The sequence below is a fragment of the Hypanus sabinus genome, chromosome 3, assembly GCF_030144855.1.
Source record: "Hypanus sabinus isolate sHypSab1 chromosome 3, sHypSab1.hap1, whole genome shotgun sequence".
NCBI lineage: Eukaryota > Metazoa > Chordata > Chondrichthyes > Myliobatiformes > Dasyatidae > Hypanus > Hypanus sabinus.
This window is the reverse complement of record NC_082708.1, coordinates 58,450,454-58,476,547: the sequence shown is the minus strand read 5'-3', so window position 1 is coordinate 58,476,547 and position 26,094 is coordinate 58,450,454. Positions and strand designations below refer to the sequence as shown.

Sequence of the window (26,094 nt, the reverse complement as noted above, 5' to 3'; positions counted from 1 at the left end):
AAGATGCTGGAAATCTTGAGCAGCACAAAGTACGGGAAGAACTCAGTCAGTTAGGCAGCATCTATGAAGCGGAGTGATCAGTCGACACTTCCAGGACCTCAAGAAACGATTAGTTCCTCCAGCACCTCGGAGCAGCATTTGAATCATTTAGGCACACAAGGGATGGAGAAAACATTGGGAAGTGGGATTTATACCGAGGGTCACACACAAAATGCTGGAGGAACTCAGCAGGTCAGGCAGCCGCTATGGAGAACAATACAGTCGATCATTTGAGCTGAGACCCTGGTCTGGGCCCGAAAGGTCGACTATACTCTTTTGCAAAGATGCTGCCTGGCCTGCTGAGCTCCTCCAGCAGCTGAGTGTTGCATGGATTTCCAGCATCTGCAGGTTTTCTCTCGTTTTTTTTGATACAGAAGGTGCTTGCATGGACGAATGGGGCCGAAAGGCCTACTTCCATACTCTACTATTCTGACAGAGCGCGAAGTTAGCCCAATTAGTACTTTATATGGTGTTCCTGCAATTTTATACGTATATAACTGCCCAAAGGGCTTCGCAAACATGGATACACTTTTAAAAATAAGCAGTTGCCCTTTTACCGTTTATTACCAGCGGTTCATTTCTGTTAACTGGTGTTTCACTGCAGGTCCTTGTAGGTTGTCTTCCTCCGCGGGTCTTGTTTACGTTATAACAAATTCTAACACAGTACTGATTTCATTTAAGGAGAAATAGATTTACTTTGTGTCATCGATAAATTAGACATTTCTGGTGGGCATTTATTGCATTTGAAAAGCATCGTGTTTTAACTATTTTCTCTGTGGACAGTGCCAGAAATGTTATCACCTCTTCGGATTTCATTCAAAAACCGAGAGTGACATGAAGCAATTCGTTTATTTTATACCGTGATCAACTGCTGGAAAACAGAACTGTTTACTGAAAAGCAGGTTTTCACTAGATATTTCCTTCTTGTCAACTTTGCAGTTTAAGATTAATCACTATCACGAATAACACATTTATCCTACTAAAGAACTGTAAAGTAGGCTTAATGTAAGACCAAACAAATACTACACACTACTTAGATCTGGAGGCAACTCTACGCCGAACTTGTGGTACACAATGCCTGTATCTGTGAGATAAACAATTCTATCGGTCTTATTTCAGAATTTCAAAATAACTTTAACATAAGTTGCGTAAAAACTGTTCTGCAAGTCTGATACTGATCTGCAATTTACGCATTATACTTTTATTTAAATTAACAGATATTCAATAAAAATGCGCACGCCTGTTAAGAAAAATGCGTTGAATGTTTTGTTAATGATTCGCCGCATTTGCTTGTAACGATTCAAGCCACAATTGCCATTTCCACAAGTTTTACCGTGCATGAGGTTTTAAACGTCTTCTAAGATTTGTCTTCATTGGCGATTTCAGTGTGTAGTCTTCAGTTAACACTGTCACAAAACATATCACAATGCACCCATTGACATGAGCGAGATATTTACGGAACGTTATCCTGTGGGTATATTTTATTTCCCTTTACTCTTATTCCCGCTCTGCTCAAATGCACAGCTTTGTTAAATTCATAAATGTTGACATTAAATTAACAATGTTAATATGGCATGTATCGTAAAGTTTGCCAAACTCTTGTTTCAGTCATGACCACACCCCTCTATGAATATGAAAAAACCCCTTTTTGTCTGGGTTCGGAAAAGCCTCCCTCAGCGATGTTGCAGGGGTGGGGAGCAGCTACAATCATGTTACCCAGAAGCCAAAAGCTTGCGTGTTTTCCGCTGGTGTTTGACGCGTTGCACGAGTCCCTCAGCGCGTGCACGGAGGACGTGCACGCGCTCGACCCTCGCCTTTGTTTGCAGAAACTTGAACGCGTGAAACGTGCTGGCGGACGAAGCGAAATAACAATCGCATCGGCGGGCTTTGCGCCGCGTGTCCCGCCGGCTGCGCGCTTCCTGGCCGCTGCCCGGACTGCAGACGGCGGCGCAGCGGGCCGCACCCTGACTCGCGGCTCCGGCTCCGGCTCGTCGCGCGTTCCCCCGCTCCCCCGCTCGTCCCTGCGTCCGGTCGCGCGCGCCCGCTCCCCCGCTCGTCCCTGCGTCCGGTCGCGTGCCTGTCGGGTCGCAGCGGCGCGGAGACTCGCTCTCGTCCAAGTCAGTCATTCAGTGAGACGCAGCTAGCGGAGCCGTTTCCTGTGTTTGTGTGGCTCAGTGAGGGAGAGCCGGGAGCAGCGGCTGTTGCCACCTGAACATGGTATAAAGCAGAGGAGAGAACTTCCCACAGCTCGTATGCATCGCTAAATGTACGAATCCTACTCGACAGGAGGGCAAAGAAAGAAGAAAACCCACAAATTTAACGAAGATGGCGAACGACTCTCCTGCTAAAAGTCTAGTAGAGATAGATCTCTCCTCTTTGCGGGTGAGTACAGGCTTGGCTTTGAAGGAGGAATAACAGTTTCATAGAAAGACAATGTGAACTCCTTAGACGGAAGCAGCACATATATATTCGTGCTTTAAAACTTACTTGCACATAGTAGTGAGGTTGCTTTGTTAAAATTCAGCCAGTGTCAGATAATTTTTGCAGTTTGTTGGGCTTTGATAGGAAGAGCAGGAACAGTTCAGAGCTTTCTTTGTTTGTGCATGTATTGGCATGTGCATGGAAATAGGGCGCAACAGCTGCATCTCACCATCATCCGGCTAGATTAGATTTGGGATTTATACCAATAATTACATTTCGAAATTTTAAAATCTTTTTTTTAGGACCCAGCGGGCATATTTGAATTGGTTGAAGTGGTGGGAAACGGCACATACGGACAAGTCTATAAGGTTTGTTTAAACGTAATTCCTATGTCCCTTTTCATGTGCATCCGCAGATGTATATGTTCCGTCTGAGTCATATTCTGTAAAATTTGAAACTTAGATTTTGTATAGTTAAATTACATCACGATTCGCTGTCTTCCCCACTTCATAATTAGCGATCATTATAATTTTATGAGCCATATCCAGACAATGGGACAAAGATAAAATTGGAGTAAGACACAAATATTGCCAATGTATAATGTGTGTTATTTCATCTTTAATTCAGTTACTGTAGGATTGATTTATTGTTACATGACAGTTTGCAACAGATTCTTAAGGATGATTGTATGATCAACAATTGCACAAGAAATGCCTCTCATGCAGTGGTTGTTTGTGTATTAGACAAAGTGGTTGGAGACTTGGCAGAGTATGAGGAATCACTAAACTCAGCCAACTTTTCCAAAACTATAGTGGTTCTTGTTACATCCACCCTATATGTGTGTTAATCTGGATATGCTGTTAGAAATGAGCAAGTCTTTGTTGATTGTGCTTGGTTTAATCAGTTATTTTGTTCAGTTGGACCACTGCCACTGAAGATGCAGGGAGAATTGGATGGGGGCTCTTTTTTAAATGTTTCCATAACAATTTATGTAAGTAAGCAAGATTTTAGTGGGATGTTAAGTGTGATAATAAATGGAAAGTGAGATGAGAGGAAGTAGGGGTTGAAGCATTTTTTTGTTTAATGCTAATCAGATTCACCCTGTACAAACTAATGCCAAACTACTGTGAAAAGATTTGAGTGAAAAGGTGGCTTTGTTTTGAATTTTTTGTATATTATTATGTAACAAGGTTATTTGTTCAAAACTTAGAGGGCTTTATTTTAGTTGTTTAGGCTGTCAAGGCAACTTTGTATCCAATTCTATTCAAAGTATCTGTGAAAGATATTCACATTGAATGTTAAGTACTGGGTTGCTAAAACTTTTTTTCCCAGTTCCAAGAAAGTTTTCTGTTGCTTTGTTTGTATAGATTGTTGAATCATCATTTTTTTTTGGAGAAGAACTGGAGCAGAAGGTTTTATAGTAATCTGTTTTGCTGTGTGTTATAAATACAGTATTCTAATTCCTCCATGCTAGATGAAAGAATTATTTGTGTATATTTTACTATGGTGTATTCCATGACTGTTATACCACTTTATGGTGTTTGTTTTCTTTTGCAATATTTTAGTACTTAGTCCAAATTACATAGACTTTTGGAATTTGTAGTGTTCATCTTTTTCTTAAATGATGCTTGTGACACACCTCAAGTCTGTTGTAGAAAATTAATGCAGCTGTGTGGTTTTGGGGATACTGTGAGTAAATAATAACTTATTATTTACCTTTATTCTCCTGTACAACATGCAGAAGAAATTGCTTGCCTAAAAAAATTAATTTGCCTTTTGAAGATGTGTACCAGAGACTTTTTTGTCAAATACTTGATGCCTCATGTTTGTAATATTTTAACTTGATTGCAAAGGATTTTTAGTATTGCATCGTTTTGTACCTGCATACGCTGGTGTGTCAAATAACTGAGGACATCTTCTGTCAGTCTTTTTGAATTAGCTCTTCAGTATCATGGGAGCAGTTGAAGATTTTAATGCCTACTTAATAAACTGAGTACTACTGACTACATGGTATAATTGACAATTCTATATTTAGTAGACTAATGAAAAGTACTCGTATTCTAAGTTTTTATTAAGGAAAAAATACATGTTGAAGAGAAAGTTGTTGATTGAATTGTTCCAACTCTGCAAGAGCATATGTTCTGCTTTCTGTGAAGGACATCTAATCCTCTATCATAAAACCTTTTTGATGTACAGGGTTTCTTTATATACACTACCCATTTTTACAATTCAAATGCTATTGGTATTTAAAGTTGCACCATTAAGCAAATGCTACAAAAGAGACACTTGAGACATGGAAATAAGGTATCTTTGTTAAAGGATATGGAGGAGGATGATAATTTCACAAATTCTTTTTAGTGGTTTGAGATATCATAAAATTTAATACTCCAGATTCCATCTATATTCAGAGGGGTTAAGAAGAGATGGGCTTCGAAGCGAGAGGCGTGAGAGTTTTGGAGGTATGTCTCAGGACTTCCCAGTGAGTTTCAGTTAACATGGCTTTAAAAGAGGTATATTTACAAAATGTTAGTTAATAGTTGATTGGCTAATAAGCTAATTGGTAGCAGTCAATAAAAATCTAGTGTCAAACAGAGCAGCTGTTGTTGGAGTGGGCTAGTGCATGAGTGGAGAGCTGAGGCTTTGGTGTGAAATGGAGGAATAAGTGACCCAGGCATTTTAGAGTGAATAAAGTTCTTGGATAATGCTTCATTGAGAAGTCACAAGAGACAACAGGTAAGGTTTTATTTTGTTGGTCTGTGAGTATTGACAGGATGGTATTAGGGCTGTGGAATGCACCTCCTGGGAAATCAGGGGACCTCAGTCTCCATGGTGACAATACCTGCGGGAAGTACACCCAGATGCAGCTCCTGACATAGCAGATCAGGAACTGGCGGTGCAGTTGGATGTACACATAATCACACAGAAGCTGAGGGTTTCGTAGATCAGAGTGTTAGGGAGGTGGTCACAGTGAAGATACATGCATTAGACTAATGAAATAAAGGCAGCAAGTAGTCAGAACAGGGTTCCTCTGTGGCCATTCCCCTCACAAATAAGGTATACCTCTTTGCATGTTATTGGGGGAGATGTTCATTTAGGGGTTATCAATGGTAGTCAACTCTCTGGCACTCAAGTTCAGAGGGATTTTGGTTATTGGGTCATTGGGATCTCTGGGTAGAGGTGACTTGTACAAAAGGGATGGGTTGCACTTGAACTGGAGAGGGATCAGTATCCTAGTAGGGAAGTTTGCCTTTGCCACCAATGAGGGTTTAAACTAGTCTGGCTGAGGGATGGAACTTGAGAGAGTGAACTCATAATGAAAAGTACTCGTATTCTAAGTTTTTATTAAGGAAAAAGTACATGTTGAAGAGAAAGTTGTTGATTGAATTGTTCCAACTCTGTAGGTGGTACATACAGCAATAAGAGTCTAAGCCTAAACAATCAGGATAGCCATGTTTACAATGAAAGATAGTATCACTCTGCTTTAAATAGCATCTACTTCACTGCACATAGTTATAACAGATTAAGTTCAAGTTTGTCATTCAACTGTACACATGTATACCCCAAACGAGACAATGTTCCTGCAGACCAAGATGCACAACACAGTACATGTAAGTCTCACATATAATACAAAAAGTAATGTTACCACAAATTAACAACAAATAAATTAGGGGCATATGCGATACAAATTTAAAAGTAAACGTACTTCATATGTGATAAGAGCTGGGTGGTGGCAGGGATTTCGGTAGTCTTGTGGCCTGGGGGAAGAAGCTGCTTCCCATTCTAACAGCTTTTGTTACGCTACCTCCTGTCTGATGGTGGGGGGAGGGTTCAAAGAGATTGTTGGATTGATGGGAGGGATCACTGACAATGCTAAGGGCCCTGTGTATGTAGCATTCCTGATAAATCTCTTCCATTCCATTAGAGATAGACCTTGGTGATCCTTTCAGCAGTCCTCCCAATTCTTTGATGGAGCTTGTGGTCAGATGCCTTGCAATCCTCATACCAGACAGTGATGTAGCTGGCCAGGACACTCTTAATGCTCCTGTAAAAATTGGTTAAGATGGGTGGGTGGGGGCAGGAAGGACTTCACTCACTTCAGTCTTCTCAGGAAGTAGAGCCTTTGATCAAAGAGTTAGAGTTAAGGGACCAGGTGAGGTTCTGTTATGTGCTTGGTTCTGAGATCTCTCCATGGAGCAGCTGTATACGTGTAGTGAGGAGTGGTCAGCCTGCATCTTCCTGAAGTCCTCAATCTCTTTGGTTTTAACTACAATGAGACTCAAATAATTGGGCTCACAGCACTCGACCAGCAGCTTTACCTCTCCCCCCCCCGTACGCTGTCTTGTTATCGTTGTTGCTGAGACCAACCACTGTGTGTCATCTGTGAATTTGATGCTTTGGTGTGAACTGGATCTAGCAGTGCAAGATCCGAAACTGAAGGCGCAGATTGCCTCTAGGGTCAGAGGTAGTGTGGTTGAGAGAAGCACAGGAATGCCAACTCAGTGTCTCAGTACTTTAGACATGAGAAAAGAACAGGTATTAGTGCAGGGGGTGTTGCCTTTTTGATCATGGAGGACATAATAGCAATGATTGGAGAGGATATTCTTTAGGGATCCTCTATCAAAGCCATTTAGGTAGAACTTGGAAATAGAAAAGGGATGGTCACCTCAGTTGGGCTATGTTATAGACGTTCCCAATAATCCACAGGAACTTGACAGATGTTGAGACATCGGTTGTGAGGATACTAGGGTAATTTTATTAGAAAATTTAATTTTCTCTATATTGACTAGGCCACCCGAAGTGCAAAGAGCCTGGATCAGGCAGAATTTTGTGTGGTGTATCCAAAGCAGATTCTCTCACACAGTATCAGGAGACATCTATTCGGGAAGGAGCAAGGTTGGAATTCCTCTTTGGGGAATGAGGAGGATCAAGTAACTGAAATGACAGTTGAGGAGCACTTGGGCTCCAGTGACTGTGATTCTGTTAGTTTTAAAATAGTTATGGAAAAATTTAGAACAGGTTCACAGGTTAAACTCCTGAACAGGAGCAATCTTGAGGGCATAGGGCAGGATCTAGCTGAGGTCAAATGGGAGACTGGCACGTTGGCAAATAGGAGGCTTTTAAGGTGGTTATATCTAGAGTCTGGGATTGCATGTTCCTGCTAGTGTGAAGGGCAGACATACCAATGTCAAGGAACCCTGGCTGACAAAAAATTTCGAAGCTCTGGTCAAGGAAAAAAAAAGCAAGTGTAAATCATGTTTAGGCAGCTCGATACAAATAAATCCCTTGACAAACAAAAAGTTTAAGAGCAGGCTTAAGAGGGAAATCACAAAAGTGAAAAGAGAGTATGAGATTGATTTGGCAGGCAGAGTTAAAGATAATCCCAAGAAGTAAAAGGGTGACTGCTGGTTGGTGGCGTCCACACCGGACTTCGAGACGAGCAGTCGCATGTTCAAATCTGGTCGACTCCTTGCACACTTTCCATTTGTGCAGGGATGAGCGTTGAGCTGGCAACTTGGCTTTGTGAAAAAAAAACAGATAATTGCTAAAGAAATGGCAAGGTTACTGCGTGATGTGCCACAAAGCATGGAAAGGGACAGCAATAACACCAAAAGGATGACTAGGGAGAGACTAGGTCCTTTCTGCAGGACATGGCTGAGATTTTTAATGTCTGCTTCTCATTGATATTTTCTCAGGGGTATAGCATTGATGCCTAAGAAATTAGGGTAATAAGTATGAGGTTTTGAATCATATCCTTGTTATTAGAAAAGAGGTGTTAGCAGCCTTGAAGTGCATTAAGATGGGTAAATCCACATGGCCTAACCAAATGCACCCTTGGAGGTCAGGGATGGAAACACTGAAGGCTATTGTTGAGGTATTTGCTTTGTTGTTAGCTTCTGGCCTAGTTCCAAAAGTCTGGATGGTGGCCAACGTTGTTCCATTATTAAGGCCATGAAACATATGAGCAGAATTAGACCATTTGGCCCATTGAGTTTGCGCTGCTATTACATGGCTGATTTATTATCCCTCTCAACCCTATTCTCTGACCATCTCCCCCATAACCTTTGATGCCCTGACTAATCGAGATCCAATCAACCTCTGCTGTAAATTTGTATATCCAATGACTTGGCTTCTATAGCAGTTTGTGGCAATGAATTCCACAGATTTACCATCCTCTGTCTAAAGAAATTCCTCCTCATCTCTGTTCTAAATGGACATCCCTCTATTTGAAGCTGTGCCCACTGGTCCTAGACTTCCCCATTTTAGGAAGCATCCTCCCCACATGCAGTCTATCTAGGCCTTTCAATATTTGATAGGTTACAGTGAGATTCCCTCCCCCATTCTTATTAACTTTAGCGAGTACAGGCCCAACACCATCAAACACACACACATTAACCCTTTCATTCTCCTCTGTACCCTTTTCAGTGTCAGCAAATTTTTTAGATAAGGCACCCAAAATTGCTCACAATATTCCAAGTGTGGTTTGACCAATGCCTTATAACGTTTGAGCATTGCATCTTGCTTTTGTATTCTAGTCCTCTTAAAAAGAATGCTAACATTGCATTTACCTTCCTTACCACTGACTCAACTTGGAAGTATACAAGTCATTGGTGAGGCCCCACTTGGACTATTGTATAGTTTTGCTCACCGTTACAGGAAAGACATTGCCAAGTTGGAGAGGGTGCAAATGAGATTTACGAGTGTGCTGCTTGGACTCAGAGCCTGTGTTGTAGGTGAGATCGGCCACACTAGATATCTTTTCCTGGAGCACGGGTATGAAGGATGACCTCATAGGAGTTTATAAGGTAAGTTATCTTATAAGGGGTATTGATAAGGTGGATGGTCATAGTTCTATTTCCAGAGTTGTGGAGTCCAAAGCAAGAGGGGAGAAATTTAAACGACGCCTGAGAGGGTCTGGTGAGTACCTGGAATAAGCTGCCTGAGGAGGTGGTTGAGATAGATACAATTGCAACATTTGAGGCATTTGGATAGGTGCTTAGAAGGTTCTGCCCTGAATGTGGACAACTGATACTAGCAGGGAAGATGCCGTGGTTAGTTTGGACCCGTTGGCTTAAGGGCCTGTTTCCAGCTGTATCTCTGAAATTGTATCTCAGTTTTGTGTGTTCATTCTTGTTAGAATAGAACAAGAGGCATGGGGCTTAATGACAATGAATTACTTGTCATCACAATTGTATTCAGTTTGTGTTGTCACTGTCAGTTGCTTAAGTAACTTTTAAGTGAGTAGTGTCAGGGTTAAATTTGTTGTAGAAGGATTTATATTAAAGTAGGACATGTTTGATCTGGATGAAGGACTGAGTTCGTATGCTGGTGATGTACAGAAAGGTGGCTGTATATAATTTACATGAATGTACAAGAAGTTGGGAGGAGCATAATTCTGTTGCTCTTACTGTGCACAGTAGTAGTCAAAACCAAGTGTTCTTCAGGGCTTGAAGGAAGGGGATGATTTGATCATGTTGGAGACAATGGTGCAGGAATAGAGTTGATGAAAACCAAAAACATAGGTGCTGGAAATAGTAAATGCTCAATACTTAGCACAGTAAGCAGAGCTGTCAAGAGATAAACAGGGTTAATGTCTCAGGTTAATGACTTTCCATCTGTACTCAGAGATCATGCATGTTTTAAATTGCAGAGGTAGGGAATGTCTGTGATACCCTAGAGACTGAGATACACGCAAGCTAAGTGTTATTGGCTAAGAAAGGGTGGTTAGCCTGGTTAATTATAAATGATGTATCTGGATTAGGTAGATTTAAAAGCAAATGAAGAGGTGATGGGGGTTGGGTGGGAGAGAATGTGTTGGAGAAAAGCTGTAGTAGCTGGCTATCTAAAGTAGAAGAATGCCCAAAGTGCTCACCAATCAAATAGTATCCTGAGAGAAGAGAGCAGAGCTGGGCAGATCAAATGCAAACTGTAAAGTTTACTTTCCTGAAATGATTCAGTTTATTATTGAGCCTTAAACATAATGCCATCACAAGATGCATCTTCCTCTCCCTTCCCCATTCAGAATTCCGAAGGGACTATTCCTTCTGCTGCTGCCTGGTTCACTCTTCACTCTCCACCAGCGCCACCTCATGCAGCAGCAAGTGGTGAACACTCATGGTTTTACCACTTCCTTTCCCTCCAACCAGTGGCCTCGACATTGCCCTTGTAAAATAGTGATTCTCTTGTTCTAATTCCAGTCTAGCATGTTGCATTTGATCTCATATTGAATTTATTCTCTTCAATGTTAAAGAAACCAAATGTAGCTTACATGACCACGTTGAAGAACCTTTCCATTTAGTGCACTTTATTGACCCTGAACTTGTAGTTATGTTATTTTAATTCTCTATTGCGCTCTTATTTTGACCCTTTGGACTGGTTAAATGAAATCCAACATGAACTGGATAAACAGCGTCTCATCTTCTAACGCTGAACGTTAGTCCTTGGGAGGCATTGAGTTCAAGAGTTCTGATGAAAAGCCAAAACAGATCTCTCTACAAATGCTGGTTATATGAGATTTTCCAATCATGTTTATTTCCGTTTTCTACCAAATGCAGCATTTTGTGCCTCAATTTGTGTTTTTATTCTTCCTTTTGCATGTTCTGTAGTTGGATTAACTGCAATTAATAGGTTTTCAACCTCTTGTTCAGCTGGCATCATTACCTTTTGCGTTGTATAGTTTTTCTCCCTGTCATCAATACTGTCTGTGTTCGCTCCACTCTTTCTCTGCATTTTAAAATGATTATTTTTTAATTTTTGTATTTCTATTTAGCTTTTTCTCTCTTCACTAATGCCACCTAATCCAGAGCATTTTAAAATGTTTTTGTTATTTAGTAACAGGCTTTCAGCTGTTCATTTAGCTCATGCTTCAGGCTTTACTTGCCACTGTTGTTCCATTTGCCTTGTGTAATCTGCTATTGGTAAAATGATACTTCATTTCACTCGCATCCAATTCTAATTTTTAAATACTTTGTAGAAACTAGTCAGTTTTAGTAAAAATTGGATTATTTTTGAGCTAAGTAGGTTGTGACTTTGGTTTTGCAGATTTATAAAAGGTAATTTTCATTGTTAATATTATGAATTTTACTGGATATTTCAAGATTATTTCTCAAAGTTATTTTCCTTGTATCAATGAAGTATACTTGTGTGTGAATTTCCACTATGTTTATCGCTTACTCATTTTATGCAAGAATAAACAGCAGAATATTTTGTAATGGGTACTAATTTGAGGTAATAAAGAATTGTGTATTCACAGAGTTGGAGATGAATAGTGTATAATGGCACCTTGGTGCAGAATAGTGCTTTGTCATCACTAGAGATGGTCTACAGGATGTGGCTGTCCTGGAATTTGATACTCTTACTGATGGAGTTTATTACTCGTGTCTTATGGCAAGATGTTGTCAGCGACCAATGGCGATATTTTGCAAACAACTCACTAAACTACTAGTAGATAAATTTCTTCTGAACTATGATGGCTGCAGTCTGTAGCCTGTAATTTCCCTTTTAAGGATGCTCTTTTGAAGAGAAAATGATCTGGCCCTTTTGCAATCCTTTAGGTGGATTGAGTGAAATAGACTCTCAAAAGTATAGGTATGGCCAGGAAAGCCATTGCTGGGAGTGGACATTGAGATGGAGGATGAATTTGTGGTTGGCTCCATTCCTCTGCGCTGGTGAAGGTGTCGAGCAAGATTAAAATTGTTGAAGAGGAGAGTGAAAGCGAACAGATGTTCAGTGTTGTCTGCCTTTGTTTGACTTGTCTCTCTCTGTCTCTCTGCCCCCTTGCTACTACCATTGGGCAGGAGGCTCAGGAGTCGTGGGTACCAGGTTGCCAGGTTTGGGAGCAGTTGTTGCCCTGCTGCCATTAGGCTCCTGCATGGGCTTCACTCGCCTTATCACTGACTGGGCTCTGCAGCTGTTGGCTCACTTTCTGGGACTCTGCAGTTCATGTTACATGTGTTTTTGTTTACTTTTTTAATGATTTGATCAAGGCTTCAAGGTCGAGGGTGAAGGACAAGCCAGTGTTCAGCTCAGCGAGGTTTACTCATTTCAGCACTGGACTGACTCTAGCTATGGCCTGCAACCATCGGCTCTCACTCCAGCACAGAATTGTCTCCATGACTACGGCCTGCTGTTATCGGGCTCCTGGGCCAGCTTCACTCACCTCAGCACAGAACTCTCTCCGTCATTGTGGACTCACTTTCAGGAACTCTGCAGTTAGTGGTCTGTGTTATTTGTTTACTATTTCACTGTCACCCATTGGGTGTTTGATTGTCTTTGTTGTGTGGGATTTTTTTTAGTGGATTCTAGTGTATTTGTGTTTTGTGGTTGCTTGCAAGAAAACAAATCTCAATGTCCTATGCAGTATGCATACTTTAATAAATGTAGTTTGAACGCGAGCTCATCTGACGTGAAATTTGACACAGCTGAGTCTTGATTGAGTTTCAGCTCGCTGGGTGAATTAGGTTTTCCCATATCCTCTGTCAGTAAGATAGTCTACAGCACATCTATCATTGCCTGCTTCTGCTCTTGAACATCTGCTGAAAATCTCATTGTACTTTTTTGTGTCCAGACTTATCTATTTTGGTGTTGTTTTACACTACTCCTTGGAATCGACATTTCCTAAACTCGGAGCTATCCAAAACTTTGCTGGCAGTAATGAACGTACCAAGTTCATACTATGATACAGTTCAGAATTTCACCTCTAATATACATCTTGGAATTTGATTTGATACCATCATTTAGTTGCAGGTATTTGAATGGTGAAGTTAGTCCTAGGTGTCTGAATTTGAATTAAACCTTCATTAAGAGTAGAAACAGATAATTTGAACAGATTAAAGTAATATGTTTAGGAGTAATTGAAAATCTGGCAAGAAGTGGTGCTGGAATGTTTGCTGAATGAGTACTAACATCCTATGAATAGCCATGACTTTACCTGAATTTATTCTGAGCACCCAATGACTTTTACACCAAAATGTAAAGAATCTTTTCCAAGACCAAATTAAGTTTTACAGCAATTTCTGCCTGCACCATCTTTCAAACTTCATTTTATGTCTCAAACATAACATCATGTTCCTGAAAGTATTTATTTTTGACTTGTGTTTGTAAGGTTGTGTTATAATACAAAGTGATGAGCTTCAGTGGGAGATCATGGATGCTGAATTATCACTAATGGATAAATTTGAAGGTAATTTGCTATGAGCTGAGAATGGAATGCTATCTTGGAAATACTGAAGTGTTTGGACAACATTTTAAATCAAACTGAAATTAATATGCAGGAAGTATGTACATTTTTTAAATTCAAAATTGGTTATGTCAAAGTGTGCTAATGCTGATTGTTAGCATTGTAGTTTGTTATACTGAAGTGTTGCATTTTGAAAACAAATGACTGTAAAGCAAGAGGTATTGTGATAATTTTCAGTAGCATTTCCTCTCTTGGATGCTATGGTACATATTTACAGCATTTCCTTAAGATTAGGCAACTTTGAGATGCTGCACTTCACAAAATTAATCTTACCAAAAGATAGAAGTTGTAACTGAAAGAAACCTATTGGTCTCAGACTGAACAGAATACTTGAAAACAAATATATCTGTAATTTTTCTCATTTGTATGGTTTTTAAAACTTTGTGGACATGTTTGTTATTCAGGGTAGCATACTCCCAATTGCACAGCACAGAAACAGGCCTGACGTATGCAAGCCAACCATGAAGTACAGATCTAGACAAGTCACATTTACCCACACTTAGCATACTGCCTTCCATTGTCTTGGTGATTCAAGCGCTTATCCAGTTGCCGCTAAAATATTGGGAGTACCTCACTGCTCTGCCATTTCAGGCAGTGCATTCCAAACACTCACGAACACTCTCTCTGAATGGGGGAAAAGTTTCCCTCGTTTTGGGGGTTTAAGTTGTTGGCATTGATATGTTGACCAAATAGGAGTAGCAATTATTAGCTCTTTAAATGGCTTTTTAAGCATGCAGAAATTACTATGGAGCTAACTCTTTTTCTTCAAAAACCATGTATTTTTTTTTCCAATGCAACACACATAAAATGCTGGAAGAATTCGGCAGAGTTTTCAATATTTTGTTTACTTGTTGAATTTGCAACATGGTATCTTTGAGGGATTAAAACCCAAGTGAACTGTTTGTGATGATTTCCAAGTGAGCATAGTCCTGTTGAAAACGGCAGTATTAATTTAAAGTAAGATTTGAGGGTTAGTGGTCTCCCACCCCCCCTCCCCTGTCTTGGTTGCTATCTTGCCATTTGGGCCTACATTGAGCTTTTGCTTTTGACATGAAGGGCAGAATAAATCAACCTGCCAAACGTTGATTTTAAATTGCATTTGCTTTGTTCGTACAGTCATGTTTATTCTCCAATATGAATAGATTTTACTAATGAAGTTACCATTTTCATGCTATTTCTTTTGCAATTACATAAATAATTGATTATACTTGATAATGCTTTGTCTAAAGTGTCCAAGGCACATGAATGTTAGCAGTTTCAAACTTTAATGAATATCATATCGATGCAGGTTTCTAATATGTTGCCTTGAGCTATTTAGCACCATTTGTCCTCTTTCCCCCCCCCCCCCTCCATGCTTATTCCTTGCATTAATGTATTCACTGGCAAAGGCACAATTTAACAGAAGATTGAATGGGCAGACACTGTCTTGCTGACATTAATTTCTGATCATCAGCAGTGGTATCTTTCTTGCATTTTTCCAAAAAGTGTGCTTTGGAGACATTTGAGAGAATTACTAAGGGCTCTGTTGACATTAGACTACTGGGTTTGAATACTGAAATCAGTGATGGCGGTAATCCAGTAGAAGAGCTGATGTTGGTAGTGTTTGCATTCTGTTCCTGTTGGGGTGGCAGTCTTTCACTTCATTTAGCCATAAAGACAAAGTGAGTGCTTATTTAATATTTAATTACTCATCTGTGTAAATTAGTGAAATTTTCTATTCAGCGGTTTAATAGTCTTGAAGACTTGTAGTATTCAGAAATTGAAAATCATGTGGAAATTAAATCTTGATTTTAATTTTGTGACTGATTTGGTTAGAGGAGCAGCTCAATTGCTGGTAAGTTATTTTCAAATAGGTGTACAGCACAGTATTAGTTGGAAGAATGGAAGAAAAATGGGTATACTTTAATGGTTATGTGGTTGAATAAGCCCATGTGGGCTTGGGGGCAGTGTCTATGAGCAATTTAAGTCAGTAGTTTTGTGTGGCACGTTAGCATAGCAGTTAGCATCATTCTTTACCGCTATAAGATGTTTCTGCCTGTGACCACATGAGCTTCCTTCCACGTTGCAAAAATGTACTCTTCAGTAAGTTGTGGACATGCTGTGTTGGCATTGGAAGCGTGGCAATATTTGTGAACTGCCCTTAGCACATTCTTGGACTGTGTTGGTCATTGATGCAAGCAACACATTTCACTGTATGTTTCTATGCATATGTGACAAAGCTAATCCTTAAATGGTTATACATACATTGAGTTGGGCTAAGTATATTTATATAAATACATGGTATAGACCCGGCAGCAAAACCAAATAACTTGTCTGCCATCCCCGTCTAGTCCTGTACAAAGCAGGAGACCGTAAGACACAGGAGCAGAATTGGGGCATTTGGCCCCTTGAGGTTGCTCCACCATTCCATCATGGCTGATTTAATCTCCCTCTCAACTTCATTTTCCTGCCTTCACTGTGTAACCTTTGACCCCTTACTAATCAAGGACCCATCAGCTTCTGCTTTACGTATTCCCAATGATTTGGCCAGCACAGCTGTCTGTGGCAGTATTTTTGATTCACCAGCCTCTGGCCAAAGAAATTGCTCATTATCTCTGGTCCACAGGGACGTCCTTGTATTCACTACATTTATTAGTTGTGGAATCGTGCCCCAGTTAGGAGAGTGAAAGGGGAAAATTGGTCATAGGCCAAATGAAAATTGAAGATGTTGACATTTTAGAATGGTAATTAAGAAATGGTGGCTGCTTTCTGTTGATTCTAGTTTTCTCAATGTACTCAATGGCATTGCTTGGTTTTTCTTTCTAAAATTAAAGTTTTTCTACTGGAATACCATTATTGGCATCTGGAATAAACAAAGTGACGGGATAGGACTTATCTAGAAGTCCAGATGATGAATGATTTTATGCATTTATTCTGTCCTAGATTGAGCACCAGATCCCACAAATGTTGCTGAGGTTGAATGAGCCGTGTTAGACCTTTATGTTCTGATCCTAAGCCGAAGCATTACCTATTAAATCATTTAATGTTTCTTTGATACCTTTTTTAAAATTCAAGAGTTTGTTTTTAAGGGACTTTTTTAATTGGCACAGTAAATCATTTCCAATAGTCAGAGCTAGTATAATATACCAAGGTAATGCGTTCCCTTTCTTGAAGTTTTGTTTGAGTATATTGGGAATTGATCTTTTTGTAGTGTTTCCTTGTTGCTAATTTCAGTGGACTATAAATATAGGACTCATTTTGGTACATTATCATAAGTGAAGAGGACTATACTTTCCGTTGCTTTTGGCTTGATAACTTCAATTACCAATCCAATATTATCTCTAGTATCAATGAATTTGTAGTAGTGTCATTATGCATTCTTTTAATTATCAGAAACATTATATGTTTCTTTGAATTAATGGGGTTTATCACTTTGCTCAGATGGAGCTTTGTTTAATTTCAGTTTGGATCTCATTGGCACAGATTTGTATTGTTGGAACAACCTATGGTGATATGGGCTATGGATAAAGGTTGTTGAGGACATTTCTTGGCAGATTCAAAATTTAATTATAGTTCAAGAAGTGAAAATCTGTATTTTAAACTTAATATATCTAGAAAACATCTAAAACTCTTGAATTTAACAATGAGGTTGGAGCTGTTCTATTGTGACACTTTTTTAAAATCTTCATTTTTCGACCATCTGGTTTTACTTAAACTCAAATGCAGTCATTACTGAGGTTGTCCCTCAGGCTCTATCAGTCTCCAATGTGGAACCAGATGGGCTATATTCTTGTCTACCAAGTGACATTGTTTCATCGGTTGATGTGGGTTTAAGGATGAACAGCTGAAATAGGATTCCTGATTTATAGGGAAAGCCAATCTTTTTTTTCCCTCCTGATGCTGCTCAAAAGTTTTCAGTATCTGCAAAATGTTTTATTGACAAAAAAGCTTTTGTGCAGAAAGCACATTTATCTGTAATACTACTAGCTCACTAATTTTAATTAGAAAGAATGGGAGATGTGAAAATTTAATTATCTTGGTCAGTTTGTTTTCCTTCACTATTTTCAATTGTGCAATAACATACTGGCAACAGGAGCAAAATGGGAAGGAAGGATTAAAAAGCCTATTAGGTAATACTGTAAATGAGTAGAAATTACTTGTGGGAAAGCAATGATCTTTTTGTGATTTGGTGATAGTTGGTTGACAATGCCCATTGCCATAACAAAATGTGAGATGCATTTTTGATTGGAAATTTAATTTCATCCTGACCCTCACCTGCTTCAAAAGCTCAAATTTGCAAGGTGAGGGATGTAAGTTGCAAAATGGAAGAAAATGCTCTTCTGTCTGCTTTGAATGGGTTGTGCACACTTGGATGTAATATCAGATTCAGGTTTATTAACATGGACTTGTATGTTGTGAAATTTGAGGCAGCATGAGAAAATAATTTTTAAAAAATGAGGCAGTGTTCATTGGTTCATGGACTGTTTAGAATATCATGACTGCCATCGATTGATTCGTGGTTGAGAAGAAGAAGCTGTTCCTAAATCATTGAGTGCAGGTAATCAATCTCCCCAAAGTTGTCATCACATCACATTCTTAATGATGGATTTCATTTGTTGTTGAGGCACCATCTATTGAAAATGTCCTTGATAGTGGGCAGGGTTGTGGCCGTGGTGAAGGTCTATTGCTCCCTGCAAATGATTGTGATCCTGTGCATTGGAGCATCTGTACTAGGCTGTGATGCAACCCTTTCGAATGCTCCCCATTGGACATCTGTGGAAATTTACAATTGTCATTGTGACATAAAAAAAACTCCTCAAACTCCCAACAAAGCAGAGCTATTGGTGTGCCACCTTTGTAGTTATAATGCTTTATTTTGTTGCATATCAGATCCTCTGACTTTGACTTGCTTTGGAACTTGAAGCTGCTCACCCTTTCCACTACTGACTCCTTATTAATGGACTGGGGTGTGTTCTCCCAACTTCTACTTCCTGAAGCCCATAATCAATACTTGGTCTTGTTGACATTGAGCACCAGGTTTTTGTTGAAACATACTATGCAGCTGTCTGTCAGCATCTGAGATTATACTAACAACAGTGCTGACGTCTGCGAATTTATAGACGGGCTTTCGAGCTATGCCTAACCAGATGGGCATGAGTGTAGAGAGAGTAGAGCAGTGGGTTAAACATGCGATTCTGGGGTGTGCCTGTGTTGCTCCTCAGTGAGGAGGAGATGTAATTTTCAATCTGGACTGACTGTGGTCTCCTGCTCAGGAAGTTGAGAATCCAGTTATGGCAGAAGAGTGCAGTGGTCCAGGGTTTGAAGCTGAGTGATAAACAGTGAGGGGATGTTTGTGTAAAATGCCATGCTGTAATTAATAAACTGCAGCCTGGTGTACCTTTTGCTGTTGTCCATGTGCCAGCTGTAAAGCAGAGAGGAGTGCCACCGAGACGGTGTCTGCTGTAAACCTGTTGTGGTGGTAGACAAACAGCAGTATATCCAGGTCCTTAATCATGCAGCAGCTGGTTATGGCTAGAATTAACCTGAGTGCGACTAGGTGATGGTCATTAAGGCACTTCATCCTGCTCTTCCTGGGCACTGGAATGATTACTGCCTTTTTTGAAGTGGGGAAACTTCCATATGCAGCACTGAGAGGTTGAAAACTCCAGCCAGTTGGTCAGCACAGGTTTTCAGTGTCCAAAGAGATACATTGGGGCCTGACACATTGTCAGAACATAAGAACATAAGAAATAAGAGCAGGAGTAGGCCATCCGGCCCATCGAGCCTGCCCAGCCATTCAATAAGATCATGGCTGATCTGTTCGTAAACTCAGCTCCATCTTCCTGCCTTTTCCACATAACCCTTAATTCCCCTACTATGTAAATATCTATCTAACTTTATCTTAAATATATTTAGTGAGGAAGCCTCAACTGCTTCCCGAGGCAGAGAATTCCACAGTTTCACCACTCTCTGGGAAAAAGTTTCCCCTCATCTGTCCTAAATCTTCTTCCCTGAATCTTGAGGCAATGTCCCCTGGTTCTAGTCTCACCTACCTATGGAAACAACTTTCCTACTTCTATCTTATCTATCCCTTTCAAAATTTTGTATGTTTCTGTAAGATCCCCTCTCATTCTTCTGAATTTCAGAGAGTATAGTCCCAGGCGACTCAATCTCTCCTCATAGGTTAACCCCTTCATCTCCCGAATCAACCTGGTGAACCTCCTCTCTCAGAAGGTTCACTCTTCTGAAGGATTTTCTGATGTATTGCTCTGAGATGGCAATCAGGTTGCTGAAAGTTGTAGGATTTACACAGCATCCAGCAGCATGCAACACTACACCTTGTGTACAATAGGTTTAGAGACTTTCTTTTTAAAAAAAAAATGAAGTCCTACCTATGTTTTTATAAACAATTACTTTAGGTGTTGCCAGATGTCCTATATAATGGAATCTTTGATCATAGTTACAGTTATCATACATACTGGTACATGCAAAATACCTGTTTGCCTAAACTCTGATTAAATTACAAACTAAAGAAAGTTTATGAACTGAACTTTGATTCTTTTTATATTTCTGTATTGTTAGAACTATTCTCCAATCTTTTTGAATTTTTTCAAAAGATGTTTTAAAGCATTATTTTTAGCCCTTTACAATGAGATGAAAATACTTAGCAAGATTTTTGATTGGAGAAAGGCTAACTTTGAAGAGATGCGAAGGGATTTAGAGAGAGTGGATTGGATCAAGTTGTTTTATGGGAAGGATGTAATAGAGAAATGGAGGTCATTTAAGGGTGAAATTATGAGGGTACAGAATCTTTAAGTTCCTGTTAGGTTGAAAGGAAAGGTTAAAGGCTTGAAAGCACCATGGTTTTCAAGGGATATTAGAAATTTGGTTCGGAAAAAGAGGGATGTCTACAATAAATATAGGCAGCATGGAGTAAAGGAATTGCTTGAGGAATATAAAGAATGTAAAAGGAATCTTAAGAAAGAGATTAGAAAAGCTAAAAGAAGATACGAGGTTGGTTTGGCAAATAAGGTGAAAGTAAATCCAAAAGGTTTCTACAGTTATATTAAAAGCAAGAGGATAGTGAGGGATAAAATTGGCCCCTTAGAGAATCCGAGTGGTCAGCTATGTGTGGAGCTGAGGGAGATGGGAGAGATTTTGAACGATTTCTTCTCTTCGGTATTCACTAAGGAGAAGGATATTGAATTGTGTAAGGTGTGGGAAACAAGTAAGGAAGTTATGGAACCTATGACAATTAAAGAGGTGGAAGTACTGGCACTTTTAAGAAATTTAAAAGTGGATAAATCTCCGGGTCCTGACAGGATATTCCCCAGGACCTTGAGGGAAGTTTGTGTAGAAATAGCAGGAGCTCTGACGGAGATCTTTAAGATGTCATTAGAAACGGGGATTGTTCCGGAGGATTGGCGTATTGCTCATGTGGTTCCATCATTTAAAAAGGGTTCTAGAAGTAAGCCTAGCAATTATAGACCTGTCAGTTTGACATCAGTGGTGGGTAAATTAATGGAAAGTATTCTTAGAGATAGTATTAATAATTATCTGGATAGACAGGATCTGATTAGGAGTAGCCAGCATGGATTTGTGTGTGTAAGGTCATGTTTGACAAACCTTATTGAATTTTTTGAAGAAGTTACGAGGAATGTTGACGAGGGTAGGGCAGTGGATGTAGTCTATATGGACTTCAGCAAGGCCTTTGACAAAGTTCCACATGGAAGGTTAGTTAAGAAGGTTCAGTCGTTAGGTATTAATGCTGGAGTAATAAAATGGATTCAATAGTGGCTAGATGGGAGATGCCAGAGAGTAGTGGTGGATAATTGTTTATCGGGATGGAGGCCGGTGACTAGCGGGGTGCCTCAGGGATCTGTTTTGGGCCCAGTGTTGTTTGTAATATACATAAATGATCTGGATGATGAGGTGGTAAATTGGATTAGTAAGTATGCCGATGATACTAAGGTAGGAGGTGTTGTGGATAATGAGGTGGGTTTTCAAAGCTTGCAGGGAGATTTATGCCGGTTAGAAGAATGGGCTGAATGTTGGCAGATGGAGTTTAATGCTGAGAAGTGTGAGGTTCTACATTTTGGCAGGAATAATCCAAATAGAACATACAGGGTAAATGGTAGGGCATTGAGGAATGCAGAGGAACAGAGAGATCTAGGAATAACAGTGCATAGTTCCCTGAAGGTGGAGTCTCATGTAGATAGGGTGGTGAAGAAGGCTTTTGGAACGCTGGCCTTTATAAAGCAAAGCATTGAGTACAGAAGTTGGGATGTAATGTTAAAATTGTACAAGGCATTGGTAAGGCCAAATTTGGAATATTGTGTGCAGTTCTGGTCACCGAATTATAGGAAAGATATCAATAAATTAGAGAGAGTGCAGAGATGATTTACTAGGATGTTACCTGGGTTTCAGCACTTAAGTTACAGAGAAAGGTTGAACAAGTTAGATCCCTATTCATTGGAGCGTAGAAGGTTGAGGGGGGATTTGATCGAGGTATTTAAAATTTTGAGAGGGATTGACGTGAATAGGCTGTTTCCATTGAGAGTAGGGGAGATTCAAACGAGAGGACATGATTTGAGAGTTAGGGGGCACAAGTTTAAGGGAAACACGAGGGGGTATTTCTTTACTCAGAGTGATAGCTGTGTGGAATGAGCTTCCTGTAGAAGTAGTAAAGGCCAGTTCAGTTGTGTCATTTAAGGTAAAATTGGATAGGTATATGGACAGGAAAGGAGTGGAGGGTTATGGGCTGAGTGTGGGTAGGTGGGACTAGGTGAGATTAAGAGTTCGGCACGGACTAGGAGGGCCAAGATGGCCTGTTTCCGTGCTGTGATTGTTATATGGTTAAGTATCACATCCTAGAAAACTTGGGTAAATTCACAGAAAATTGAAACTCAACAAACAGCTCCATGAGAGATTTAATAACCTTAGAATATGTGACAGCAACAGTTACTTGCACATCTCAGATGTTAATTTTATGTTGCTCACCACCATACTCTTTTAATCCCAAGACAAGGTTTTTCAAATTAAAGTTAAAGTGGAAGAACCTGTTTTATTGTTGTGCTCTATCTGCTCACCTGCTCCTATTGTGGTGCGATATTAAAAACTGTTGGAGATTATGCACAAGGGAACAGTTGTGATCATATGATCAAGATACAATGCAATGATGTGGGATATGAATTACTTTTCTAATGATCTCTGTCCTCAGGGGACAATTTGTTATTTATATAAATTGAATGCAACTGCGCAAAGCTTGATCAGTAAGTTTGTGGATTACCCCAAATTGGGTGGTGTTGATAGTGAGGGAGGTCATTAGTTACAAAGGGGTCCTGATCAGTTAGGGTAGTGAGCTAAGGAATGGCAAATTAATTTTAATACTGATACATGTGAACTGATGTACCTTGGAAAGTCAAACCAGAACAGGACCAGTACTATGAATGCTAGGACATGAGGGAGTGTAATGGACTCGAGGAATTTAGGGGGACAATTTCATATTTCATTGGAAGTGGTGTCACAGGTAGACAAGAGGGTGCAAAAGGAGTTTAGCACACTGGTCTTCAGTCATGGCAATTAATTTAGGGGTTGGGACACTAAGTTGCAGTTGTACAAGTCATGGGTGAAACTCTACTTGGGAGTACGGTGTATAGTTTTTGTCATCTTGTTATAGGAAAGGTGTGGTTAAACTGGAAAGAATACAGAAATGATTTACAAGGGTGTTGGAAAGATGAGAGGGTCTGAGTGGTTGGCCAGGTTAGGTCTTTATTCCTTGCAGCATATCCTTACAGAAATGTTTAAAATTATGAGAGGTGTAGATAAGGTGGATGGCAAGTCTTTTCCCCAGGGTAGGGGCTCCAGGACAAAGGGCATAGATTTGGGTGAGAAGGGAATGATTTATAAAGGTCCCGAGGAGCAGCCTTTTCATGCAGAGGGTGGTGAGCATATGGAAGGGGCTATCTGAAAAAATGGTTGAGACAGCAACAATAGTATTGTTTAGGAAGCTCTTCGATACGTCATGCAGGGTTGGGGGCTTTGAGGGATGTGGGCCGACTACACAGAATTGTGAGTAGCTGTGTGGGTACCGTGGTTGGCATAGACTCATGCTGTTTTGGTCTATAAGAATTGCTGCATTAATGGTATTCTAATGCCCTCACGCATACCTAATTAGGAATGAAAGATTGACACTTGTTGCATTACCTAGTTGTCATCTCCATTTTAAGATTACCTACTGAAATTTGTGCTAAGATGTATATCGTGTCCATATACTATGTGTGAAATGTGCAAGTGCATGTGCTGAATCCATTTGGCAAGTGTGTGTTGCTAGAAATTGGTTTTTGATAGTATGATAGCAAAGCTGTGGTTATTTATTAGGTTCAAAGCACTACACAATTAAAGGGAGGAAATCATTCATTTGAAAATTTAAATACATTGTAAGTCTTGTTCAATTAAGGAAGTTTTCTTTTGATTGTTTAGTTTGAGCGATGAAAAAGCAGGCTCACATTTTGAAAGTTGTCCCTCAATTTGAATCTTGATGTTTAAAGTCTAGCTCTAACGTTGTCAAAGTTAATTAACCGTTCTTCCCTATACCTCACATTCATTCGTTGGTTTGTGCTGCAGAAGTGCTTTGCATTCACTATAAACATTGTGGAAAGAATCAGTTTAGTGCTAGTACTTGTGTAAAGATAAATATATACAGAGGAGCATTAATGAGTTTTCAGATGTCAAATTTATAATAGTGTTAGAGCAGATTGTTTTGTGAATAGAAACATAGAAAATAGGTGCAGGAGTAGGCCATTTGGCCTTTTGAGCCTGCACTGCCATTTAGTATGATCATGGCTGATCATCCAACTCAGAACCCTGTACCTGCTTTCTCTCCATACCCCCTGATCCCTTTAGCCGCAAGGGCCATATCTAACTTCCTCTTAAATATATATCCAATGAACCGGCCTCAACTGTTTCCTGTGGCAGAGAATTCCACAGATTCACCACTCTCTGTGTGAAGAAGTTCTTCCTCATCTCGGTCCTAAAAGGCTTCCCCTTTATCCTTAAACTGTGATCCCTCATTCTGGACTTCCCCAACATCGGAAACAATCTTCCTGCATCTAGCCTGTCCAATCCCTTTAGAATTTTATACGTTTCAATAAGATCCCCCTTCAATCTTCTAAATTCCAGTGAGTATAAGCCTAGTCGATCCAGTCTTTCTTCATATGAAAGTCCTGCCATCCCAGGAATCAATCTGGTGAACCTTCTCTGTACTCCTTCTATGGCAAGAATGTCTTTCCTCAGATTAGGGGACCAAAACTGCACACAATATTGTAGGTGCGGTCTCACCAAGGCCTTGTACAACTGCAGTAGAACCTCCCTGCTCCTGTACTCAAATCCTTTTGCTATTAATGCCAACATACCATTTGCCTTTTTCACTGCCTGCTGTACCTGCATGCCCACCTTCAATGACTGGTGTACAATGACACCCAGGTCTCGTTGCATCTCCCCTTTTCCTAATTGGCCTCCGTTCAGATAATAATCTGTTTTCCTGTTCTTGCAACCAAAGTGGATAACCTCACATTTATCCACATTAAATTGCATCTGCCATGAATTTGCCCACTCACCTAACCTATCCAAGTCACCCTGCATCCTCTTAGCATCCTCCTCACAGCTAATACCGCCGCCCAGCTTCGTGTCTTCTGCAAACTTGGAGATGCTGTATTTAACTCCCTCGCCTAAATCATTAATATATATTGTAAACAACTGGGGTCCCAGCACTGAGCCTTGTGGTACCCCAGTAGTCACTGCCTGCCATTCTGAAAAGGTCCCATTTACTCCCACTCTTTGCTTCCTGTCTGCCAACCAATTCTCTATCCACGTCATACCATACCCCCAAAACCATGTGCTTTAAGTTTGCACACGAATCTCCTGTGTGGGACCTTGTCAAAAGCCTTTTGAAAATCTAAATATACCACATTTACTGGCTCTCCCCTATCCACTCTGTTAGTTACATCTTCAAAAAATTCAGACATAATTTTCCTTTCACAAATCCATGCTGACTTTGTCCGATGATTTCACCTCTTTCCAAATGTGCTGTTATCATATCTTTGATAACCGACTCTAGCATTTTCCCCACCACCGATGTCAGACTAACTGGTCTATAATTCCCCGGTTTCTCTCTCCCTCCTTTTTTTTTAAAAGTGGGGTTACATTAGCCACCCTCCAATCCTCAGGAACTAATTCAGAATCCAAGGAGTTTTGAAAAATTATCACTAATGCATCCACTATTTCTTGGGCTACTTCCTTGAGCACTCTGGGATGCAGACCGTCTGGTCCTGGGGATTTATCTGCCTTTAATCCCTTCAATTTACCTAATACCACCTCCCTACTAACATGTATTTCCCTCAGTTCCTCCATCTCACTAG

At 40.1% G+C, this 26,094-nt stretch overlaps 1 protein-coding gene across 2 annotated transcripts in view; it reads left to right on the top strand.

The window, feature by feature from the left end:
- The first annotated feature begins 2,194 nt into the window (after positions 1 to 2,194).
- The window catches only part of LOC132391359 (mitogen-activated protein kinase kinase kinase kinase 4), a 268,779-nt gene continuing 244,879 nt past the window's right edge, over positions 2,195 to 26,094 (top strand). The window contains exons 1-2 of one of the 2 annotated variants that reach the window (XM_059964431.1): positions 2,195 to 2,421; positions 2,763 to 2,828. In XM_059964431.1, coding sequence (XP_059820414.1) covers positions 2,365 to 2,421; positions 2,763 to 2,828 — 123 coding nt within the window. In that variant the 5' untranslated portion in view covers positions 2,195 to 2,364. The remainder of the gene's footprint in view (positions 2,422 to 2,762; positions 2,829 to 26,094) is intronic. The other variant, XM_059964432.1, reaches the window with a different exon arrangement.